Source organism: Megalopta genalis, chromosome 2 (genome assembly GCF_051020955.1).
Source record: "Megalopta genalis isolate 19385.01 chromosome 2, iyMegGena1_principal, whole genome shotgun sequence".
Taxonomy (NCBI): Eukaryota; Metazoa; Arthropoda; class Insecta; order Hymenoptera; family Halictidae; genus Megalopta; species Megalopta genalis.
The window spans coordinates 13612543-13639292 of record NC_135014.1 but is presented as its reverse complement, the minus strand read 5'-3'; the positions used below and the strand labels follow the sequence as shown (position 1 = coordinate 13639292).

The 26750-nt window shown below is 40.7% G+C and overlaps 1 protein-coding gene and 2 long non-coding RNA genes across 12 annotated transcripts in view; 2 read left to right on the top strand and 1 right to left on the bottom strand.

Annotated features, from left to right (window-relative positions):
* The window catches only part of pnut (septin 7-like protein pnut), a 72937-nt gene that overhangs the window by 38389 nt on the left and 7798 nt on the right, over positions 1-26750 (bottom strand). For 4 of the 10 annotated variants that reach the window (XM_033468195.2, XM_033468196.2, XM_033468190.2 and 1 more), the window contains exon 1: positions 16974-18029. The exons of 1 other annotated variant lie outside the window; for it this stretch is intronic. In XM_033468195.2, the coding sequence (XP_033324086.1) occupies positions 16974-17312 (339 nt within the window). In that variant the 5' untranslated portion in view covers positions 17313-18029. Of the gene's footprint in view, positions 1-16973; positions 18030-18970; positions 19559-23825; positions 23967-25528; positions 25745-25939; positions 26129-26750 lie in introns of those variants that run through there. 5 more of the 10 variants (XM_033468192.2, XM_033468191.2, XM_076518564.1 and 2 more) reach the window with 5 other exon arrangements.
* LOC117219234 (uncharacterized) lies at positions 19764-21688 on the top strand. The gene is made up of 2 exons (XR_013032652.1): positions 19764-20702; positions 20782-21688. It is a non-coding gene; the product is annotated as an uncharacterized LOC117219234 (long non-coding RNA).
* LOC143258788 (uncharacterized) lies at positions 24708-25271 on the top strand. The gene is made up of 2 exons (XR_013032653.1): positions 24708-24840; positions 24902-25271. It is a non-coding gene; the product is annotated as an uncharacterized LOC143258788 (long non-coding RNA).

The window sequence follows — 26750 nt, the reverse complement described above, 5'->3', positions numbered from 1 at the left end:
TATGTAATAACTGCTTTATTTTCTTTTTTATAAACTTAATACGTTTTACTAATTAACATAAACGATATTGAAACGATTTATTTTACTGGCATTTCTTCAGTATTTTCTGAAGCTTATTCATTGTAGATTCAACGGTAGAAATATTAAAAACATTTAATAACCTCGAGCAGTAGAAATATTAAAAACATTTAATAACGTCGAGCAGTAGGAATATTAAAAACATTCAATAACGTGGAACAGTAGAAAGATAAAAAAATATTTAATAACGTATAACGTCAAACAGTAGAAAAATTAAAAACATTTAATAACGTCCAAAGGTTGAAAAATTAAAAACTATAATATAACATATAATAACATATACCCTATTAAAATTATTAATGAAAGAATGAATTAAAAGTGAACTCTCAAGTTACTCCCATTTTTTGCAACGAATGCAGACGATCTTCAATTCTGCATAAAAAGAGGGAGAGAGAGATCCACATTCTATTCATAATCTTTACAGAAAATTTCGCGAATTCAGTATCCGAAAATTGCCACCATTTTTGTGTTATTTTAAGAACTTCCGTCTTTTACACGTTTAATTTTAACGAATAAATAACTAATCGCGCTTGAATAAAAAAAAAATGTAACACGTTCAATTCGACAAATATGAAATTAATTATGCTTGAAAACTAAACCAGCAAAATAACTAGCAAATTAAAATAATAAGGCCCAGGAATTGGTTATCCCACAGTCACTGGCACCGCTACCCTATACGAAAAAAATTCAGCGTTTCACGAAACAGTCTACGAAGATAAAAATTCGTCGGAAGATGAACGTGGTAAGAATCGCATAAATTTCCGACTCACCGTAATAACTACAGCACCCGCGCCTAACGAGAACTACTTTCCCAGAGAAATTTTGGAGGACGAGCACCGTGTGGAAATTGAATTTCGGCAGGCCTGGTGTCCGCGGGAATAAAAAAAGCCGACTAGTAAATAAGCAGCTGGAACGACGCGGCACGGTGGCTCGCTGAACGAGACACCTTTGATCTATTTTCGAGAGGAGACTGCGGCTTTCCGCTTCTTCCTACAGCGAGGCGGCCGGCCGGCTTCATTTTCAACAACAAATTGCCTGGGAATCGATCGGAGGTTGCCCTTTATCTCCGATCGTCTTTAGTTCGACGCTGAGAGACAGCGATCTCATTAATCGTGGGGAGATGAGAAGAGAGACAGGAGAGAAAGAGAGAGAGAGAGAGAGAGAGAGAGAGAGAGAGAGAGAGAAAGAGGGAGCTTTTGCTTCTCTAGCAGCAAAAGTCGCGCCGCGCCACGCGAAGAGAACTCTTTTCCGCGTGCTGGTCTCCACGGCGACGGCACGAGGCGGAAATTCGCGATGAACCTGCATCGACGAACTTTCGAAAAGCGCCACGGAATCGATTCGAACGGCAGCTGAGCGAGCGCCAGGAAATTCCGTCGGTTTTCAATTTTTCGGAGAGCTTTCCGACACGTCTTCGCGATTATGCGAATGAACGGCGCGCTTTTGACGCGGTGATCGCTGAATCGACGCCCGGAGGACGCAAAGAAAAAGGAAATATGTAACTGGAACGACGAATACCGTTACGCTGATGTATTTGATTAATCTTTCTGCATCTCTATAATCTTACTGATATTTAATTTATTGGAATAGATTAGAGATTGATAATGGCTAAACCTACCGTGTCGCTCAAGATGACCTGTCTCAATTTTTCATCTTCAAATTGTTGAACTTATGAACAAGCTTTCTTAATCAATTAGCTGGCTTGGGTTCTCCCCCGCGTCCTCCAGAACCAAGAATTCGAAGCGTCAAGCAATCACCAGTTGAATTCTATGAATTCTAGCGTCGAAAGTGCTCGAACCATGAGAAATCGCTTTTATCGGAGCACCGCTCGAGCTCAGTGAAGCGAAAGATTTTTCGTCGAGAGAATGAAGCACATCGATCTAGGTACCTAGGATCAAAAATCGGCGAGATTTACGCGCGAGATCAGACTCGCGCGACTACCGTGCAACGCGTACGACGGAATTCATCGTTTCCGAGGAATTTCGTGCGAATTAAACGGCTCCGCGAGCCTACGCGCTCGCTATAAATCCGGAACACGCGAGTAGAGACGATAATTGCGCTAGACACGGCCGATTTACGAGCATCCGTCCGCTCGAACATCGACCGGCTGCGCGGGGCTGATAAAAAGAATTCTATAGTCCGGTGAAACCGAAAGAAGCTGGTTCGAGCGGATACCTCGCGCCTGGAGGAGCCTGTTTTGCTGCCCTCTTATCGTTTCCGGCTGCGATCTCCTCTTGGTCGTGACAGTATTTCATTGTGAAATCAAACGATGCAGGGTTTTCTGAATAACATTTAACGCGTCAAATGCAGAAAATCAGTCCAAAAACTTCTCCAATAATTATTCCTAATCCGAATATAATAACAATGAAACTAAACTTAAAATTTATCACAGTGAATGGTATCTTAACTATTTTGCATCCTAAACGACAAATTTGAGTTGTTCGAATGTATTATGGTAAACACGAATATTTTGTGAACATATTTCTTTCTAAATATTTTGGAAAATTTAACGTTCCACCGTATTATCTGATTAAAAAAGAAAAACATTCTTATTTCTTTAAATTTCTTTCTAAACATCAATTTTGTAAAGTATGTACATGTGAAAGTGTTTAGTGAAAGTGTGGTAGCACCTTTTCAGACCGAATAACTTTTTCAAAATCAGCAAAGATCACTTTAATTTTACTGAGGTGCTTGATCGACTGTTTTTCTAGGGGACGAAAGTACACAAATTTTTTTAGAGCGATGAACAAATTATAAGATGATGTAGATCTCTTATGTAACATGTTGAAAATTTCATCGAAATCGGATTATTATAATTACACAATCGTGTTCCCATATGCGACTTGGCAACCTATTAGGACGATTGAGAAATAGTGCAATCGTTCTTCGGGCACAATGCAATTATGCAATTGTGACATCATTCATGAATATCATGTAAATGAAATCGTATTATGAAATTGAAGCAGCATTGTTTCCAACCCACCTTCGATTCAACGCGTTTTGTGGCACGTCAGTCACATTGTATGACACGACACCATCGTTACGTCAAACTTGGAAATGAATTTTTATTAGAATCTAAGGTAACTCGAACTTTGTTGAAACGTACAAGACACGAGAAGCAAACTTCCTGCATCGAAGAGCAATTTGCAAATCGATGCTTAATATTTTAAAAAACTCTATAAATCCGTGTCGTGTTAGTTGCATGTGAAGATAAAAATAAATCAAGTTTTGTTAATACATTGAAGTGTATACAATATAAACAATGTATATAATACAAACGATGTCTTCTCTTTTTTCTAAAAACACATATTTGTGGCACCTACATTGTTTTCAACGAAGCCTCGCCAATTATCCTTGAAATAATAGCGACGTAATTAGATCACGCTTCTCCCGTCGGAGAAAATTGACGGCGCATCATGGAGTTCCGATAAAAATCTAAAAATTGTTCGGGACAGCAATATTCCTTTGTCCGAGGACTATACCGGAAACGCAAGGTAGCATAGCCAGCGCGATCGGGTGGTCAAACAGCGGGAGGATTGCCGCGCGACCGCAGGATCGATACCGGTCGCGATCGCCGAAGGAAAAAGGGAAATTCGAAATCGCCTTTGTGTTCCGTACGGTTTCCACGTGAGCGAGCAAGTTCCGAGCACACGATATATGTATATGCATCGCATCCCCGTAACCCAATAACTCGCTCCACGGACGTTCCCTGCGAGCTTCTCCCCCCGCTTTTCCCTAGTTTTCCCCCACTTTCCTGAGCGTCCTTCAATTTTTACGAACCCCTGTCCAGCGTCCACCTCGATTCGCCCTTGTCGAAAACTCTCGCGGATCGAAAAACCGATTTCACAGCGCGGAACGACGGCGTGCGAACACCCCCGCAAGCGGAATCTGATTTCTCCGCGACTTCGATTGCGTCCTGGAACCCTGGCCAGTATTCCTGAAAATTGCCCAATAATGTGAAAGCTGGTACAAAGTGGTCCGAAGGAGCCTGAGGAGTCTAATGCGTCCAAAAATCCCCTAAAGTGCTAAAAAACGAGATCTTTATCCTGATCGCCATTTTCCAGAATTCAATTTATTACTTTTCTAACAAGGAAAGTGTTCGTCAAACTATTATCGCTTCTTTTGAAACTGTTGGGGTCGTTGAAAGAAATTTTAGCTATTTTTATTATCTTCGGGGTGAAAACAACTTATGTATATAAATAGGTGTTTCCGTATTTATCTATATATTTTTAAACCTGCAATAGTTATACGAAAAATCGTTAGAATAAAAATGTAATAGCTTTTTATTTCATTTTAAAGAGATAAAAATATCCGCCACAAACCGCCATTTAAAATAATTTGAATTTCTTTTTGCACGTTGGATATGCAAGATTCGCGCGTTCCGGTTTAAATTATTTATAAAGAGATTCTATACGAGGATAAAAATTTAAATAACGTTAAATGATAACTGGCGAAACGTTTTATTTAAACAGAAATTTGTTATCGTTTTAATGATATCTCCTTAAAGGGGTAAAGAACAATTACATTTTCATTACATTATTGCATTTTTACAGCAAGCGAACCTAATTCCACCAGATTTTGTAGGACACAAGGGAAACATCCTTCCAACTTCTTCCGAACTCCCTTCCGCGCGATATCAATCTCTCTGAATTTGTTTTTGAAATTCGGTCCACACTCGTTATTCTTATTTATCTCGTCGCCCTAAGCTTCTGCACAGCCCACGCCCCAATGATTACGAAAACTATTTATATTTAGCATATAAACACACTTTGCGAGGCAACAACGACACGTAAAAATAGGATGCATCGCGATATAAAAAGTGTACAGACCTTTCAAGTACGTTCAACCCCTCGAGGATTCATCGGGTGTCACCACCGCGTGACAACGCGCAATGTTTTCATGAGAACGTTAATTTTTAACAAGCTTAACCACCGCTCACTGACCACTGCCGGCAGCTCCAGTATTGTTGGCCCGGTTACGCCTTTCAATTTTTACGACCCTCCCTGACCAACGCACACTGGTTCAAGAGCGAACGATACCCTAATTTCGCAATGTTTGAAATGTATGTTATTTACAGTGATTTTAGACAAACGAACAAGCAATTGATACTATTCAGAATAATTTTGCTACCCCTTCGAAGGTAAAGTACTACATTTTTAATGTCTTAAATTGACATTTTTAATTATAGGGCAAGGGGTTAACGGCCACATTTATTATACAATAGTTGGAAAAATAATAGAAAAATAAAAAGAATTATAATTATTATAATCGCACTGGATACATAAACATAAATAAAAGGCTAGAAAGCAAAGAAAGCCTGGTATTTAAAAAAAAAAACAATAAAGATCACATCTCCATACACACAACCTGAACCACTGTGCGACGCGACGTTTTCTTATTTCCCGTGTCCTCGACCCGGACACGAATATCTCCTTAATTAAAGCCGTTTCATAAGGGCACGACGCTCCCGTGAAACTGAACCGGGAAGACGCGCGCGTCGTCGCGTCCCGCGCGTGCCGGCGCAACGTCTCGCCTAATTTCGTTCAATTAACATCCACCGGGGAGGACATGGGCGTTCCCAAATGAGCCGACCGTTGCTGAATTAAGCGACGCGTCTCCGCGGAGTCGTGCCGTCAATCTTTGATGAATTATTCCCCGGCTACCCTCGACTATCGCCGATTAGTCGAACGCACCCCGTCGTCCTGGCGCGCTATTACCCCAATTCGAATCGATTTCATTTCGATTACCGCCACGTCACGCACTAATCAAACGCTGAAATGCTTCCTCGCCCTCTACGCTTCTGTGTTGTATCTTTCTTTATTACTTATTTATTTGTTTATTCATTCATTTATTCTGCTACCCCTTTAGAGCCGAATAACGATATATAGTCGTTGGCTAAACTTGAAGGAAATGTCGTTTTCTTAATATTTTTATAACAAGTAACAGTTTTATTTATTTTTGGTTCTTCCTTTTCAGGTTTAAATTATCGGGTTTTACATAATTTTTGTGAATTCTTTGCGGGCGCTTACTGAATTATATCGAATAGGTTTGGTATATTTCGCTCAGATGCACGCGACTGTTTTGGTCAACACTTAAGAGAGTTAACATGCAAGAAAATAATTAATTTGATTATATGGTAAATGCCGATCGCTAGGTAGGGAAGATATCGGTAAAAAGTGTTTCATTGCCTCATGCTTGAATAGTCAGTTGAGGACGTAAGAAGAAAAATAAATGAATAAAAATACAAAATAATGAATGAAAAAAAGAGAAGGAAAAGTTATACTAATGTCTCTTATTAGCAACTGTGGAGAAAACACGACAATCCATGGTCCTCTAGCCGGAAGCCCCCTCCCTCCCTCTCTCTCTTTACGAATTAATTCTCGTAAAGATGCGCCAGGGGAATTGCAAATTGCGCGGAGGTATGCGCGAAGATAGCTTTCCGGTAATTCGAAGATAGGAGAGTACGTTTACATTAATGAGGGAGCTGGCGGAATGCACCCGGCCAGAAAACGCTCAATTACACGCGCTCTCGGAACCGCTCTCTCGCGAGGAATCTGAGAGAGAAAGAGAGAGAGAGAAAGTGGAAGAGATGAAGATATACTGTATATAGATAGAGAGAGAGAGAGAGAGAGAGAGAGAAGAGGAGAGAGAGAAAGTGAGATGAAGAGAGAGAGACGAAATCAGAGAGATTACAAGAGAGATGAAGAAAGAGAAAGTGAGAGAGAGAGAGAGACGAAATCAGAGAGATTACAAGAGAGATGAAGAAAGAGAAAGTGAGAGAGAGAGAGAGACGAAATCAGAGAGATTACAAGAGAGATAAAAAGGAGGATATAAAGAGACAGAAAAAAAGAAAGGCAAAGAGACAGAGAAAAAAGGAGAGAAAGAGTTCCTCTTCTGCCTAAAGTCCTTCCACGCGCGAAAAATCCTCTCCTCGCCGATTGTTCCCCGCAAAAACTCCGCGTCGCGCGAGGAACCCTCTCCGCCGCAGCGCGGCGGTTGTTTCGCGCGAGAAAACTCCTCCGAGCGGATTCTGTCTCGCGAAAAATCCACCCCCGCAGTGCAACGCGGAGATACGAATGAAATCATAATCTCTGCTTCAACCGCAAAGTTGTGCATACAGTTCCCATGCAGAAAGGTTCTGCAGACTCTGTCGAACGAAATGGCATACCTTTTTGTAACGTTGTTAACGTTCGAACACGTTTGGAAAATGTTTGACAAGGACATGATATTTTTTAATGCTGTGTTAAAAAGGAAAAACTTCCCGTTTTTTTTTAAGTTTTTGTTTCCTTTTTTATGTCCTTTTTAATCTAACTCTTAAGACGCATCCGCGTAACAAATAGAACCACCCGTTTTACCTCGGGCAGGATTGGTCACTTTTTCGAAAGAATTTATTCGAAATACTTCTCGAATAAAATTTAATTCGAAGAATCTATCCGAAATATTTCCTGAATCAAATTTGATTCGCAATATTCCCGAATCAAATTTTATTTGAAAATATTTCCCGAATAAAACATTTGAAGAATTTATTTGAAATATTTCTCAAATGAAATATTATTCGAAGAATTTGTTAGAAATGTTTATTCGAATAAAATTGTATTTGACACAGATCTCGTTTTCGACTGAGAAAATTAACCAACTATCCATCGACGTATCGTTTTGAAAACAAAGTCTACAAGAAGAGGGATGAGTATGCGAAAGAGGGTGAGTTGCTGATAGACTATAAGCCTCGCAGATCCGCGGGGTCGACAGAGACCCGAGCCATTTTCATCCCCCGAGCTCGCGATGGCCCCCTGATCCCGTTTTGCTCGCGTTAAAACACGCTATGAGCGGTTAGGCACACGCGCCCCACCGCGAAAGGGTGGAAATGCCGCTTGTTTGGGGAAAAAAAATAGGGAGAAAAGTGGGACGCGGCCTGCTTTTCTGAAAGGGTACTTTGTGTTTCCCTTCGCGTTCCACGGATTCGTAGCCAGGGTCATTCGCGTGCATTTGCACATTTTCTAGAGGGGTTCTCTTTCTCTGTTTCTCTTCCGTTTCCTACCCTCGGAGCACCCAAAACTCAAGGTTTTCGCGAGAGAAAGGCTAAAGGAAATGATACAAAGACAAAGAGAAAGAGGGAGAGGAAGTGAGTCGAGAGACAACTCTCTCTCTCTCTCTCTCTCTCTCTCTCTGTATCTTCGAGCGTTGTAATTAATCCTGACGATGGCGGACAGTTGCATGTTCGACGATGAGAACTATGTACTGCGTTTCTTTGTGTACATTTCTTTGCAGCTTCTATGCGGAGTCGCTTGCACGAAGCTGACACCGTTCTTTGGTTGGATTTAGAGATAATTTCTCTGCTGCATTATTCGGTGTAACGATCTCGGTTGAGATTTGCCAGAGGGCTCAGGTAGATATAGAAATAGTATACCGTGGATCTTGCAGTTTTTGCTTCTTCATTTATTTATACTGGGTGCTTCACCTAAACAAGGCCACTCGAATATCTCCTCTGATAGCGACGTTACAAAAAATGTTTTATATGGAATTCGACTGGTATCAAGAAACGAATACGATGCAAAAAGTAGTCTTTTTACAAAGTAGTTTTCTTTTTAAATTTTCGAGATTTTCAATGTTGATTTGCACACAAATACATATCTCTTTTCATTGCATCGCATCGCTGACATTTAAGTACATTCGAATATGTATAATGACTTGGCCTTGAAATGACCTTTAGGTCCACACATGAAAACGAAACGTGAAGAAGTTCTTGTATATCCTGAGATTTAGAGATCATCCCCTAAAATATTCGATACACGTTTATCGAATTTTTCATATCGTATGAATCCCTAGTAATTATATTGAACAGTGTAAGTTCCGCAGAAATTTAATATAAGATTTTGAAATTTAATATAAGATAATGAAAGATTTCTTCATCCCCAAAATATTCAACGTCCCTTCAGGTTATTTTGTAAATTCTGTGAAGCATTGTATTTCGCGTATGAAAGACCCTAGATACTGCAACTCATTCTCAGAATTAATACGCTTTTACTAGTAGAACTGGAGTGGAGAGCTTCACCCTCTTCATCCCTTAAAATATTCAATGCCCCTTTCAACGTGCATTGTAAATTCTGTGGATTAGCGTGAAACAGTCTACATATCATAACCCAGTCACTACACGAATGTATGCATTAATAGGAAAAATGAGGGCCTGGAACTATTCTCTTCATCTCCCAACATATCCAATACTTTGGGGAATATAAAAATATCCAATACTTCGCTGTTTTACATTTCATGTTACATAGACTCTTATAAAGGACCATAAATACTCTTTCTCGAAATTAATAGACTCCCACCGGCACACCTGAAGTGCTAAATCTACCCCCGTCGTTTCCTAAAATATTCAGTACTCTTTTCAGTATGCATTGTAAATTCTGTGGATTGGTATGAAGCAACCTACATCCACCACACACATCTCGCTCACAAAATTAATACACTCTTAATACATTTTGGAGCAGTTTCGGCCGAATGCTCCAATAATTAATACCGGATCCAGAAAACTTCTTCGTGTTTAGAAACTGCTTAGGACAGCTTATGAATATCGCACTCTCATCATCCACTGCACTTTTATAAAGTCTATAAATTTAACATATACAGTGGTGTGCATAATTGTTACCGATATCTAAACGAAAATAGAAATATACAAATATGATATTTTGTGCATATTTGTTTTAAATATAGAAGGTGTCTCGGCCAAAGGGAGCCATCTACAGTGCTGAAAATAATTATAAAGTCAAAGTAACCTTTACATCTCTACTGGTATTTAAACAAAAATAAATAGAGAACTATATTTGTATATTTCTATATTATTTCTATTAAAGAAATACGCATATATGATATTTCGTTTAAATATCAGTAAAAATTTAAAAGTTACTTCAGTCACACCATCGTAGTAATTTAATGAATCGCCGAGATATCTTAGTATTTTTTATTCAATCTATCCATGCTAAAGCTCTGTATCTTTTGATTTTCTAACTAATGGGTCCTGTACAAACTTGATAAATAAATAAATAATAGAAGCGAACTCCCCTAAATGTTCACTCTCCAACCCCAGAACATTCAACATCCCTTTTCCTTTTCTTTTCAAATTCAACGAAAACTTGCAGAGCACCCAGTACATGCTCGGAATGTCCTTCGAAAAAAAGTAGTTTTAATAAGGGCGCTCTTATCGGAGACAGAACAATGATCTCATTTAAGAGCCGCGGAAGTCATAAATTTCCATTTTATCGACGCACACGTATGTGCGCATACAAACATACGCGCGCGCACAGCCCGGCCGTTCTCTGTCTTTCGTGGAACCTATATATCCGAGCCGTTTCATCATCGACGCATGTTTCGTGGTCGGTAAAGGAGTCGTAAGGGTCGATCATGCGCGGAGATAAAACGTTCGCCGTACTTTTACGCGGAATCGGAGTGTCTCGTGCCCGCGATTCGACTGGTAATCATGCTATCGCCGTCAACAGTTTCTTCTTATCGGAGTTTATCGACCGATACGGTCAATCAATCGTGATCGGCGGAGAATCGCCATTTAAAAACTCTGGAAAAATGATAGCCTTCAACCGCCAGCAACCTGATAAGATTTCCCGCGATCGCGCTTTATCAAAAGGAAATCAGATACCTTCTTTCGAATAATTGTCCAGAAAAAAACTAATCGATCACGATATTGGGGTGAGTTGCTGCTCCAGGATTAACCCCTCTGCTCTATAATATCGCGTCGGTCGAAACGAGATACGGATGCTATACTTCTCTTTCGAATCGAAATTAAATTCTATCCTTCTATTCGAATAACGCGAATAAAACTTTATTCGTACGAATAAAATTGTATTCGAATCGTGTTCAACTGTGCCTTCTCTGTTATTAATATTTAAACATTGAAGTAAAGGTAGTCAATTTAAATGATCTGTCTCATGTATGAATTTATCAACTAAGCTGTGAATATTTCAGAATTGGTATTTAGATTAGTATTTTGGCATTTGTTGGTATTTAAACCTACGAGCTATTTGAAAATTATTAGCTACGAAATCACTGAAAATATTGAGAACAGAATTTTCTCTTGACACATTCGTCTGCTCTCGAAACGACTGATATTTTTAATAAGAAGAAGGGGTATCGTGTTTCTAGAAGAGTATATTATCTAATAGACTGTTTTATTTGATAAGCTATTTTATCAAATAGAGAATTATATTAACAAAAGGAACATTTTCTTTCATCTGGCTTTTCGATTTAAATTACAAGCCTCGGTTCCGGCCACTCAGAAATAGATTTCGGTGCCGCAGCCCTTCGACATTGAAAAACGATATCGTAAAATTTGGCGCCCTGCCGTTCCTAGTATGCATGTAGTAGCTATATTGATTGGAAGGACAGCACTTCGATCTTCTTCGGTAGGCCCGTGACTCACGAGTTACAATGTATTTTTCTATTGTCTCTGCACAAGGGTGGGACCCTCGCCCCCGTGGTTACACGAACCCGGGCCCTTCGACCAAATACGTGAACGAGGGTGGCCATGTGCGCTTCAACAGTGGCTCTCAAACTGAAGATCGAATGTGAAATGTGCTACAAGTGCCCACTATGCCTTGTTACAATGGAACAGCAATTTTGTTGCTCGATGGAAGTGGATCAGGTTTCCAAACACCGGCTCTCTTGAAATCTTTATGGTAAATCGTTCGCATCAACCACTGGGAACCGAGGAGAAATTTCGATTCTTTTCGTCTGTTCGTTGGCTTCGATTGCACTCGATTTTGCCACGGATACATAAATTCAGAGGCCAATTAGGACACTTGCTTCGGATATGACTTTTAAATACGATCGGATACGATATTAAAGACGTTTATGAAATTCATATAATTTAGGACAACAAGGCAGGGCGAAATAAAAAGAAGGAATGGAGTATATAGACAAATCTTTGTGCACAGTGTACTCAAACAAATCGGTTATCGAAGAACATTTTTAATGTTTCCTTTTCGTTGTACACACCGGATTCTGTTTTTACACGGTGCAGAAAAATAAATTCAATTTCGTTTTCACATGATTTCAATCGATTCGGCGCGGTTAAGAAAGTTATTTTATTTAAAATTTAGAGTTAATTATTTCCATTAATTTTCTCGATATATTTGGGGCAGTACTACTTCTTCTACGTATGGACACATTGCTTTTTTTACACGACATATATATTTTACGCATTTTTTTTCTGGAACATACTACCGTGTAAATGTTTCGATGAGTTTAAGAACATGTTTAAAAAAATGTTACATTATATTCAACCTATTAACGTCGTTAAATGAAGAAATACAGATTTCTCTGATTTTTATGTTTCACCGTTGACACACAAACATTTTATCTAGCACGAAGATCCGCGGTCCAGTAAATACACACCCAGAGCATGCAAACTAGCATCGTTTAGCACGTGTCCGGACGACAGAGTCCAGGTAAGCAGACAGTTTGAGCGGCCGGCAACGAACGAGTGTGATTCGTTCAGCGATCGTAAACATTTCTCACGGTTCCGTCTGCTTTGTTCCTAGCTCGGGTCGATGTGTACTCACTCCTGTGGGTACTTAACGAATTAAACGAGCCGAACGTTCGATCGTCTGTGATGCAAAACAGAACCAACGTTTCCCGGAATAAATAGGCTGGGATTGAAAGAGCGTTCTCCTCTCCAAAGGGAGTAAAAATAACACTGGAGGGGCGTGGTTTAAAGAATCGAGAGCACATGCTTGACGTTGGGGAAAGAGAGAGAGAGAGAGAGAGAGAGAGAGAGAGAGAGAGAGAGAGAAAGAGGGAGAGAAGAGAGCGAGAGTAGGCTAGAGGAATTAAAAGCTAAGTCTCCCTCGCAAAAGCCCATGAAAATTGAGATAAGAACGCGGCCATATGTTCCTCCCTCGCTGCGTTTCTCCATCCCACTACATTTCTCTCTCTCTCTTTTCGCTCTCTTTTACCATGGAACAACACTCTCCCTCACTCTTTCGCACACAACAGCGTGATAGAGTGGGCCACGCCGGGTAAACTTGCCACGTGTTCGTGACAGAGATTCTCATCAGTCTCTCTGAGTCATCCGCGTCGTGCAATTACTCCATTAATTGTGACCATAAATCTTCAAGCGTAATTGATAACGATCCCGCAAGATTCTCGTTGCAGTACGCACTTGCACGCGTGTGAAGTGCAAACCTCTAGATCTCGGAAATTCAGGCATGGCCGCGAGTCTCAAGTTGAAGAACGCGAGCTGAATTCCCGACGACCTTGAAAATCCTTGAAAATCTTGATCGACCAAGTTTGGAGCATTTTTGATCCATTCCATGATCATACCGAGGAATTTAGAATTGATTCACATTTACGGATATCTAGACTCTCTAGTATACCAAAAATATTAAAAATGTGGTACGAAAAATATTACAAGTGATACAAATAATAATAAAAACGATGGACACATTTTACAGGAACTTACACAAAACCATCATGATATCGTAACATGTGCTTGTAAAGCGTTACATTTGAATTTTAAAAGTGTATACGAAAAGTACAGTGAATTGGCCATAGTTCTATGAAACTTTTGTCTTGACAAAGAATGATATTTTAGGACAATTAACTATTAATTATCTTTCGTTTTGTCCCTATTTGTCTGCGTTCGCGAATACATGCAGATCGCTCTAATTGTACCCTTTTATCAGCTGACGCAAACTTGTCGGGGAATTTATTAAGCACGGCGATCAGTACGTGAATCACTCCGCACGAAATGTTCCCTTTTACTTTTCTAGCGTCTGTCATTTTTCTCGCGAGGTCCGCTGCGGTGACTCACATACAGGGTGTACGCTCCAATTAATTAATCTTAAGTATGTCTCCTCAATCCTTCACACTTTCGTATTTGAAAAACCTTCAGAAAGTATTTTTACAATAAAAATTCAAGATCGCGCAATAGTTAAACTTTATGTCTAGATGAACTTGCGCTGTGATCTACGAATTCATTTCGCAGAAGTTTTTCTGTAGAAGAAGAAATACAGGATCCTATCTGTGAGGAGAAAGTCAACTTTGAAATCATGGTGCAGAAATGTAACCCCTAAATACTAACTTTTTCAACATCGTATTCTGGCGCTTTTCTTTTCAAACTGACACAAAGAATAAAACAATATAAAAAGATAATAGTGTCTCTTTAACCAGTTACATAGCTGTTTTTGACGAGAATACTCGTCGTGAAGAAATGGCAATTGTATTGTGTCACGACGACTATACTCGTCCTGTGTAAAAATTTGCTGTTCAACGCTAGAACAACCCCCTTCTATTTTTCACTATAGGTAACATTATGGGATTTTGGACGACCTAAAATAAAATCTCAATAATTAAAATATTATTTATTATTTTCAAAATATAAGATACCAAAATATTTGGTAAACAAGCATTTCCCCCGAAAATACAGTATGATTTAAAGGGGTAAGGAAAACCTCAATGTTATTAATTTATTGACACGTTCGCAGTAAATTAAAAATTTCGAGCTGGCGCCGGCAACCATCGGAGGTCGTTCCAGGGTTAAATTGCAATTTGAGTAAAAACCAAAATATATTTGCACATTTTAAGACGTCTTGGAGGTCAAGACGAAATAAAACGAACAAATAAAAAAATCACCGCTTAGTTCTTACGACACGTTTCGGGTACACTTTCTTCAAAGAGGTCGCAACAGCTAACTGGTTAAAAAAGGGAAACGGTGCAACTGCACTTTATTTGATAAACGGTAGAACAAAATCACCCTGCAAGTATTTGTTTACATCCAACCGAAACGGAGTTCTATCCAGCACACTTGTTTCGATTTTACGAGGAGTGCATTTTACGAGAACCACCCTGTATACACCGCGGCGGACCGAGAAACGGTATATAATTCGTTGTTTTTGCGGAGCGTCGAGTCTCGAACTCGACTCGACTGGATTCCGTGAGTCATAGCCCGTTTTCTCACGGAGCCACGGTAGAACGGAATAAACGGGAAGATCACGTGGCCCTTTATGCGACGGAGGACGAGCACGACCACCGCTGTGTGTGCCACGGAGTATAAAATTTGATTCTTCGAGTACCAAGATTGAGTTACAGAGTCATGAGGCGCGGGATAGAACTCTTGATCTTCGCAACACGAACTCCCCAAACGGCTCCCACAGGAGACCGTATTCTCGGAAGTCGGGTTCAAAAAGCCTGCTGTTGTGCGACGGTTAACATTCGAAAACTTGCGACAGAACGTCTCACCGCTCGAGACGTTTCGCTGTTGTATTCCCTAATGACACGGATTTCGACGCTGACTACCATTTGATTACACCTTGGCTAGTCTGCCAACGTAAATTCAATCCTTACAACAGTAACCAACACTGAGGTATACATACTTAGTTTCATCACAGATCTGTATTATGCGTTATAGTCTTGAATACTGACGATGGGAGAAGAAGCAGTATCTACTAATCCTTGTTATGAATTTACACTAGAACCCTATATCCAGTCGGTCAAAATAACCGGTCTCATATTTATAATTTTATAATTTTTATTTAGAAATCTATTACAAAAAATTAAAATTTCTATTTAGAAATCTATTACAATTAAAAATTCTATTCGAAAATATATTATAATAAAATAATCTATTTTAATTTAAATTGTTTTCTCTCTTTTTTTTAAACTCTACTATAATCAAATTTTTAAATTGCTGAAATTAAGAAGGCTTTTACTGAGATTGAATAAATTTGTAAATTGCTTACATCTGCTTTTAAAATTCGGGAGTATTTAGAAACAGCCCTTAGCTAATCGGAATCATCCGACGATAACGATGAAATAACGAAATCATGAACAATTTCCGATTAAGGTAATTGATCTCTGTTATAATTAAAGATCCCCCGTTTTTTAATAGACTTTATCGATTTCAGATTCACGGGTAGAAGCGCTCGCACGATACCCGAGGTTAGAAGTTCCACGACCCAAGCCCGTTGAACGCTTCTGGTTCAGTTAATCGATACAAAATCTGGATTAACAACTAATCCCGCGTCCATTACGCGCACAAAATAAACGACCGGCATTGCCATTGCATTCTACGCACAATATGAAACTGCAAATTCATCCGTTGACGCAAGAAGACACGTCGCTTTGAAACATTTCAAATCATATGCGATGGTACGAAATAAAAAACTTCACGAAACAATATATAATCTTTGCACGGAAATATTCTTTACAGCTTGTTGATCCATGAAAGATTCAATATAAAATACTTCTTGTATTGCTACAATCACACTGCGGATTTAATAAATTTATAAGTTAAAATAGAGGTAGGTGAAATTTCAAACAATCAAGGTAAAAGAATTTGTAATAACATCCACGTATTATTTTCAACTCGAAGCAATTAACTCGGCGGGAGGCGCACTCCGTATTGTATCATGGCTTTGCGAGATTTTCTTTCATCTCCGTTATTTTTCCATTGAAGCGCAGTGTTTCAAAAAATGCAAACAGAATTAAAAATATATCCTAAAATCTTTATTAAACCTCTTTCAATCGTAACAGAAACTCGGTCTTCTTAATTTTACTTCGTTAACTCTAACGGTAAATTTTACCTAACAGCACCTCTCGCCGAGATAAAAAAAAAGTTGTTGCAATCAATGAAAAACATTTTCATTTTGCATAAAGACCCCACGGACTAGTTGTAACAGAAGGAGTTGGTTTAAGTAGCAGTCTCCAGGTGGATCGCGCTGTGTAGACTGGCCAGACGGGGGCATTTCTCAAAATATTTACGCAGGGAATACAGGCGATGCAAGCACTTGACGCGGCCATTGTTCCCATGAAAAGAGTAACGGGAGTAAGAAAAAAAAAAAAAAAAAGAAAAAAAAAGGGGAGAGGCGGGAAAAAATGTTGGAGCTTACCGACGTGGTGTCGCCATTCGCCTTTTCCCCGTCTAGTATCCTTTGCCTGAGGGCTAGCCTCTCGAGGCTCGCCAGCCTGTAGCTGCCGCCGACGTCGCGGTCTCTGTTCAATCGTTCGGCCGTGCCGCTGCCGTTGGAACCAGCATTGAAGCTGGACGTGTATTTCGGCAACGTCGGCGGCGGCACCTGACGCGGCTTCTCACGATTCAACATTGAGTTGCTGCTGTAGAGGAACGAGGAATTGTTCGACGTCGTTCTCGCCGTCGACGACACGCCGATCGTCGCCTTTATCCCGTTGCTCTGCGTGCCGGCCGTCCCGTTTTGATTTTCGGTCGACATTTCCAAACCGGTGTCACGTGACTACTCGAGGGCCAACACGATTCTCCGACCCTCACTACCTCTCTCTCTCTCTCTCTCTCTCTCCCTCGTCCTTCCTCGCCGCCGGGAGCGCAGCTTTCTTTCTCGATTCTATCACCAAGAACAGCGAACAACCAAACTGACAGCGAATCGTTAAAAACTCCTGTCCAACTCGACAGCCTCTCTTCTCCTTTCTCTATCAGCCTAACGAGCTAATTTATCGTCCCTTCGATTCAAGATTCGAGCAAAACACTACGGCAATGGCGGCGCACCCGATCACGTGATCTTATCACCCATCCCGCGACCAACTAAATTTTGTAGAAGCTGTTGATGAGCTCCTTCGTTCCAGTAAACGAGAATTAAATTATTAAATTATTCTATTTTCAAAGCGACGACAATATGCGACTGCCTTTTCAAAGTTGCAAATGCCTGACAGTTGATGGGAAGCTGACAGTTGGATCAGGTTTAAAAACTTTACCCTGTGCGATGTGTTTTATATAATTCTTGTTTAATTGCGGAGCGATATGGACGACAATCGAAAGTAACAAATTAAACTGCACGTCTCGGAGAATACTTGAACATCGGCGTCAAGTTGCTGACAAAGTCACGTGGCTCTGTTGTGTTTTGCTGTAACCTCAAGTTAGCCCTCTACTAGCCTACACTTTCAATGACTGTAGTACTCGTAGAACAGCGTGAAAACAATGTGTGCAAATTCAATGGCGCGAATCGAAGTAGAAACAATTGAGAAGGTTCTGAACGATATTTCTAGCTTTCCGTGCACCATTGATGCAACACGTTTGCGACATTTCCAATCAAGGCGCGACTGATTTTTCGAAGAAGAGAGGATACACGATAAGGTTGCCCGCCCGTCGAATCTGATAAACGAGCCGGTGAATAATCGCGATCATGGACAACGTTAATAATCGACACCGGGAAAAGATAACCGCGTTTATATCCAGCGGATTTCGTGGAAGCGGCGGCACGCGGGGTAACGTAAGAAAAGAAACGGGCGTGTCTACCATAAAAGGTGTTCTTTCGCCGTAACGAACGGATATATGTCGCGCGATCGGCCCAGTCCGACTCTTGATGTTGGTTTCTGCGATCCTGTTGCTCGAGGAAGGTTCATTGAATGGTGAATCGCGACGAAGGTGGCGGTGCACAATGATCGATTTGAAATATTATCGTACGCGACAACGCCGTGAGGGCAGCCGAGCGCTTGCAGTGTCATTCACTTTCGACTGTGTGACGTACCAAAACAAAGAAAAACAGAGAAAAGACTGATCCGTGGACGAAACAATGGACCGAGGAAAAGAGAAGAATAAGTGCGTGCTTTATCTGTCTCTCTCGAAAGGGAGAAAGTCCCACGAAACGACGGTGTCCGTCCGATGCGGCGATGGAAAGCCACAGTTTGCCCTTGGAAACGCCTTAACCGGCTAGGAACAACAGAAACTGTATCACGGTCATAGACTTCGTCGTCGTCTACGCCGTCTATTATGAGTCGGGCAAACCCGCGGATCGAGCTCGATCTATGGATTGTAACGCGGCACACTCGGGACGACAGGACACGTCGGGCACGCGTGCACGGCTCACGTTCCCGGGGGTTAATCGTTCGGAAGAAAACAACGGGCAAATGTACTCACTGGTACGATACGCGCCTCTCGCGCGCGCCGTATCTGTCAGGTTCAAAGGAAAAGTTCACGAAGTGTGTGCATTCATGGACGCGAGACGGCAGGGTTGGAGAGCGAGAGGGAGTGGACGAAAAAGCGCAAAACAAGGGAGGAGAGAAAGAGAGAAAAGTCGCGCATCGGGTCGCGGCGAGTGCGTGGGCTCATGAACGCCGGCGCTGCTGGTGATTCACGCTGTCGGCAAACCGGCCGAACGTGGCCACGTTCACTCTCACTTTTCTGTGCATTGTTTCATTGTCGCGCGACCGAGTCTTCCGTGCCCACCGTAACGAAAATGCTTGCAAGCTACGGGGTTTTTCTTGGTCTCTTCCGGTATCACAGGAAAAACCCGAAGGAAAACAAGCCGGGGGTGGGGGTAACAAGTTAAACGACCTTTGGCAAACCACGCACACTGTACACCGGTGGGCGAGCGCGCGCGCGCCTCTCTTTCTCTCTCACATACACATGAAACACACGAGCAGCACAGAACACGCACACTAGCTCTGCCTCTCTCTCTCTTTCTCTCTCGCCAACAAAGTTCAGACAGGCGACGGCGGACCGATAAATACGACGCGCCCGACTCGGATATACTGCGGCCCCTAACGAACGACCACGCCTGACGCAGCCACCGGCTCTGGTGGGGGTAAATCCACTACAACGGCGTTGGTGCTCCTACGGCAAACCAACGAGGCTGCCTCTCTTCACTGCGCATGTGTTCCACGGAATTCTAACGACCAATCGCGGGCCGCCGTCGCGAGCAGCCTGCCGGATCACGGAACATATTGTCCTTTCTACACACGGCCGGTCTCTCGGCGAATCGTCGCTCTCCGAACCGCTTTCCCACACTCGAAAACGGAGATGCATCTGCCGTGCAAATAACGCCGAACGGTTTTCCTTTCTTTTGTCTTCGATTCGCGAGACGTTTCGCAACCCAGCCGATTGATATGCTCGCCTAAGCGCATCCCTTTCCGATCCCTGGTACACGCAATTCTGTTTTTATCTACGGTCTAGAAAAATAAATTCAATTTTACTTTTTACAGGATTTCGCTGGTTTCATCACGGTTCAGAGTTATTTGATTGGAATTTTAAGGGCCGTCATTTTCTAGATATATTTCGAGCAGTACATACGCACGTTAAATGCTCTTAGCAACAAACACTGGAACTTCGATCCAAAAAGTTTGCTCTTAGCTCTTTGCGCAATACATAATAAATAAAAAAATGTCACACTTTCGAGAGTATAACGTGACATTGAGTTTGCACGCGTGTGAACTATAACCATTTTTTTCTATTTTTCTATGTATCTACACAATGCCTCTTTTTTTAAACGGTATTTTACTACCGTACTCATTTACGTACCTATATTTTTAACAGAAATTTTGTTTAATTTCCGTATCCCTGCTTTTCTAATAAATTAATGCAGTGTTGTAGCAATTTAAAAAGCATCGTTTAGAATATTTTACTCCGGGTTATACATGTTTTATTTCGACTATTATTTCGACGCCGTTAATAGTTCATTGTTTACGTAATAAATAAAACGAAAATATTGTCCAGTGTTTGGAACAAACGTGCTCGGAACATCGCTCTCATTTACCGGCCGTTTCTGCGACTACAGTGTAAAATAAAACTTCGCGGGACAACCATCGTGTCTGGTGGCGCTGCATGCTAACTAGAGATTTTTTTCTCGCTTGATCGTTAACAAACCGAAACGGTACGCGCGAAGTGGATGTTGCAATTAAAAACACCTTGCACTTTTCAGTCAGACGAACTTTTCCCCTCATTATTTTCAGCTTGGCGAGCGAACATGAAAAAGTACGGCGAATTAAATCATTCGGAAATAACAATAACGTTAATAGCGTCAAACAGTTCTGCATATGTTGGTAGGCAATATCGAACTATAAAAATAGAAGGCGAATTCCTCTTTGGAAATTAAATCAAAGGAAAAATCGATACGGGTAATGAAAGTGAGTTTCATTAAAGAAGTATGTATTAAGATTGTATAAATTAGTCTAATTTTCTCGGTAGAACTGTTCCAAGAGGATTCGAGGGTGCACCGTCTCGCGCGAACGAATAGGAAAGGAACGCACGATTCTGGAATCGCAACAATGGTCCAGCGTGGCATTCTTCGAACGAAATAGGAAAGAAAAAAGCAGAAAACTGTTCGGAAAAGGGAAGCATCAAGGCGGCAGAAATAGCACGCGAGCAAATGCAGGTGGCGTTCGCGAACACAACGATACACGTAAGCTTAATAGTTCGATGCTCTTATTAGCTCGGAGTCCAATTAAGGCCAGAATGATACTCCATGCATTCTGCCGCGTACTTCCTAGTGTCGCGACGGAATACCAAGCAAGAGAACGTCGCCGACGACCGTTGACACCGTAAAAAAAATGAAGTCGCCGGAGGAGATGCGAATCGGCCTCGTTAAGGCAGTCCCCTCTACCAAGGACCCTCGAAAAGAACAAGCGTCCTTCCGCTCTGCAAGATATACCGAAACCTTCGCGAACAGTGATTTTCATTTCTCTCGTTTCTTTTCTCCCCGTTGTTCTCGCAGAATCAATGAATACAACGTCCGGCAACGTTAACCCAGTTCCACCGTTTGTTTTATCCTTCTCGATGCCCTCATAAGGTAAACGTCCTTATTCGCGACTACGTTCCTATCGACGTATTGAACACTATAAATAAATAAGCTTTACTTCAGTTATGAAATATTTTCACTTTACAATTTTCTACGTAGCTAAGAGGCGTAACAGAGACAGGCAGACTTGGATAAAAATATTCGAAAAAGCATTGTAAATAGTTCATGAAATTCCCTTGTTTCTATGAAATAATATTTCAAGATTTATTCGACGACATACAGATAAGTACACGTATTGAAAATAGCTATTCACGTTGTGATAAAACAAATTATTAATCGAAATAGTATTTTCTTAGAATGTACTGTAAATAATGATTAGCAACAGTATTTCATGCGTACAATTTGTATTAAATTGTATGAAATCCTATTTCTTACCGTTGATATGTGTGAGAGAAAATAAGTACTTGCATTTCTTAATTGAAATATTTTTAGCCGGCTCTGCAAACGAATCAATAAAGAAGACACCGAGCAGAAATTATAATTTTCCTCGCAAACTCGTTTTACTAAACCAGATATGATCACAGTTTCATGTAATTAGTAAAAAAAAGAAGAAGAGTCATTTGCCCTATTCGCGAGAAACGAGAACGAAAAACGGAGGAAATAGTTCCTCGAAAATGTGTTGAGATAAGGGTCGAACAGCTTCAGGCTTTGCATATCGAACTTCGCATCTGCAAGCACTAAAAATACAGATGCACCATAGATTCGCGCCGCTCAGGTCATACGGAGCACTGCACTCGGCGGCAAAAATCATCTGCATTAGGTCGAGGGTAAACTCGAATAAGAGTCGATTGATAATTTATGAAATTTCCTTCATTTATGCGTTTGTATGCTACAGATAGATCTCGTGCATTTATATTAGCATGTCAGATGCGTCTACTTCGTGTCGTCTGAGAATGCAATAGAGAGACCAAATTTTGTATTTATCCCGCTGCGTACAGCAATAAATTCGGTCGTATACTTTATGGAATGATTTATGATCAGACGAAAGGAAGCTCAGGTTATCCCCACTGAAAGCAATTGCTGATGGATGTTGAATCATTGAATAATTTATGATATCACCGAGCACAGGCGAATGTGGTTCAGTGGTACATTCGCGATAAGAGCTCGCGACCATGCAAGGATACATATGTATATGTTCCAGTGATATGCAATAAGGGAAAAATGGATTCGTACAACGGTGACTTTTGTTCACGATTATAGTACCATTTGCGACACAAAGGTGCGATGGAAGCTACATATCAAATTACCCAACAATTTCTCTGTAACCAATGCATCTGTGATCCTTGCATAAATCTTTTATTTCGAGATTCGACGATCATCCTTTTCATATTATTGCATATTATTATCAAATTCATATCGTTGACAAATTGTGGAACTACTTTAGAGCTTCATTTTCTGGATTTGTTTATATTAACACTTAATCTACTTGTTGGTCAAAATGACCAGAGTTCCATATTTATAATTTAAATTTCTATTACAAATCTATTATAATTTAAATTTCTATTACAAATCTATTATAATTTAAATTTCTATTAAAAAAATCTATTATAATTAGAAATTAAACATCTATTAGAATTAAAGAAAGAAAAATGGTAAAATTATAATTGGTGAAATTATAAAGTGCCCTTCGTAGGAATTAATTGAATAAATTTCTTAATTCAAGCACATATAATAAAAATCACAAGATGTCTAAATATGTGCAGTCTTGTAATATTTACAAAGCTACACATGTCAGACATCTTTAGTGCTCTATAAGTAGGTTTAGCGTTAATTAAAATTTGTGGTGTAAGGAATAAGTTGGTGCAGTTAGACTTTTTTTGTTCTTGCAAGTAAATTAAAACATATTCGAGAAAAATGGCGTGTTTAGCGATGTCTTCCTCGTTCCGAAAATTACTTGATCATTTTCCGACGTTTACAATCTTATAAAAAATATATTGTTCTGCTTTCGAGAATCCAAAAAATGGTCCCAAGGCACGAAAAGCGCTTAAGTTTGAAAATGTAACAAAATGAAATTTTTAAATAATCGAAAGAAAACATTACGTTTGTGGAATCTACATACTGGTTATCGCAATGCAGAAAAGAAAGTTGCCGACGAGAACAATTTTGAATCGCATTGTCTCTGATGGATAACTATCGTCGCTGGTTTGTAAGCAGAAGACAGTCGCAAACGAACACCTTTTTTGCTCCGGCTGTAGCTACCTGTTGAGAGAGACCGCGCTGTTGGCTATTGTATCTGGCGAGGATCGCCGGGTTCAAACGACGTCTCGTCGCCGTCGGCGCTGACATTTTAACGATCCTACCGTGGCTCCGGACGAATCGCTACCGTTTGCTTTATTAATTTCGTCAGTCTCGCCGGAATCACGTCCGATCATCGAGATACCGTCGCGAGTCTCGACACGTCCTCTGACGTCCGCAACCCTCTCGACCACTATGCATCGATGACCATGTTAACATTAGAACTACCAGACGAGTTAACCCGATCGATAACGACACATATCTTTTACAGAAACCATTAACTCTGAACCGATCGCACACCAGAGGCAGGCATTATTCGAATACAATTTTATTCGATTAATCTTTCGAATGAAATTTCATTCGACTAAATTTTTCCAAATAAAATTTTATTCCAATAATACAACGAATGAATTCTTTGAATAACATTTCGAATAAATTCTGCGAATAAAATGTTTATTCGTTGTTCGAATAAAATATGCCGAACTCTATCACATACCTAATTAGGGCAATTTTCTGTAAAATTAGTGTGATCCGAATCGTTAGGTGGTTCTAATGTCAAAATCCGATTAACAGCGAATGTATCCAACACTTGCGAATTATATTTGCCAGAACTATCGCGCGATTCACGGAACACTAAAGTCTCAACTGTGTTTTATCTCGCGAGGATTGCACACCCGGAGTGATTATCGCTCTTATCATGCTCCCACTTTCCGGATGATCCTTCCGATGTTAAAAATTACAGTTTACGCGTTCGATACCTGAGTCAACCTCGCGATCGCTCGTCGTAACCGTGAATCACGGTCACCGATCGTTTTCCAAGAATGCTGCGAAACTATTAAATGCGTCAGAAGCAATCGCCGAGGAGTCGATTATTCTTTAGTCTGTCCACTGGCCGCGACGAGTTAATTGTCCACTGTGCTCCTTACTGATCCTTCGTTTTTCTGTTTAGTGCTCAGCACACATTGTGACAAGTATATTCGTGCGTAAACATTTGCTGTTTGAATTGCAATTTTAACTAAAATATGTTCGTAAATTTTCAGATGTTCCGAACATTTGGAGGCCAAGACGAAATAAAACGAACAAATAAAAAAATATAAATAATTATTATGAAAAAAAACTGTATATAGTATTTTGGTTAGGTAACATACTCGTCATCGCTTACTTTTTGCGACATATTTTAGGTACCAGAAAGCAAGTATTTTCTTTTCAAATATATTTTCCGTGATGAAATTGTATTCGTTAGGAAAAGATTTTCTAGTTATCCGCTATTTTCAACAATCTTTTTAACACTAAACCTTCATCCATGTCTCGGAGTAGCCAATGCCGCCATTTTTAATTTTGTTGGACCCAAAAAATTTGTAAATGTTATTGAAACATGTATAAATAAACCTAGTAAATGTGACTGCAAAACCTGTGTTACAATTTCTTCACAAAAAGATTTCAAAGGAAGTTGGAGAAACACGCACTTTACACTAAACACCCCCATGAGAAATCTATTAATCATATCCTATAACAGAATTTCTAGAACGTCGATAATCTTGAAACAACGAATGTAAAACTGGCATGGTAGGGTTAGTATCAACCTACAAGTCCAAGATGAGAATTCCATAGAAAAAAATCCCGAATCTAAAACGATTTTGCCGCACAAGGGTAGATCGAGCACTCACTTTCCTGGGTCCAGTCGGCATTATCGCAGCAATTGCCAGCAAACAAGAGTGACTAGTTACCCAGTGAACAGGTTAAAAGAATCTAGCTCCGTTACTTCCGGTGTCGCGTGTAGGAAACGCCCATCCGAGGACGAACCGCAGACCGATTATCATATCGAGGCGAGCAACGTTCGAGCAAATCAGCGGATCACTTTCCCGCTTCCGGAAAACGATCGAGGACTCGGCCACGGAGCGTTCGCTGTCGATTGAAACTAAACGTACCGCAGATACCGATTTCGGGCAGCGCTCGAGGATCGGCGACGGTGATCGACGAGCGTTCGCGATTTTATTATTGCGATCACGGCTCGCTGGCTGCTATGGCACGCGTGTCGCTCGGCAATTGGAATGTGACTAGCCTTATCAGAAACTTACCGCTGCCGTGGTGTCCGACGCGGCCGTCGCCGACGTGACGTTGTCGTCATCGGCGTGGTGATCGTCGTCGTTGTCGTTGTCGTTGTTGTCGTCGTCGTCGTTGAACAGATTACCGTGTTGCGTGCGGCCGTCCAACATCCGCGCGAAACCGGAAACAGAACGTGGAGGAGAGGAGGGAAGGATGATAACAGGAGCAAGGATAAGAACGGAAGGGAACACGCCGGGCAAAGGATCCAGATTGATTTTAATTAGTCCCGATTCGTAGCTCTTCTCTGCTAAATTATTAACCCCGATGGCAATCGGGCGACAGCGTCACAAAGAAACGGCCGGCCCCACGGTGTTAATAATTCAGCGGTGCGCGCAGATTCTTTGGATAAATTTAGCGGACTGTCTGTTCTGGCTATTGGGACGATTGTGTTCGGATTCCGTGATCACTTTCCGATCGTCGTAGGACACTTTATAGTAGCACTTGTAGGCTGATAATGAAGGATTCAAGATATTATGTTCGCGATAAACTATAATTTTCTAACGTTAATGATGCTTGTAGGCTGATAAAAGATTAAAGAAATCGTTTCCAAAATAAACTGTAATTTTCTAGTTTTATTAGCATTTTCAGGTTGACATAAAATAAAAGAAATCATTCCTAGGATAAACTCTAATTTTCTGATTTTACCAGCGCTTATAGATTGATAGAGGAATAACGTTCTGACGGTGGTGCTTGTGTCCATTTGCACCCAGAGTATGAACATCGTTATTTGACCATCTACTCTAAACTAACGTGTTTAGGAGGTGTCCGACTTCAAGAATATGT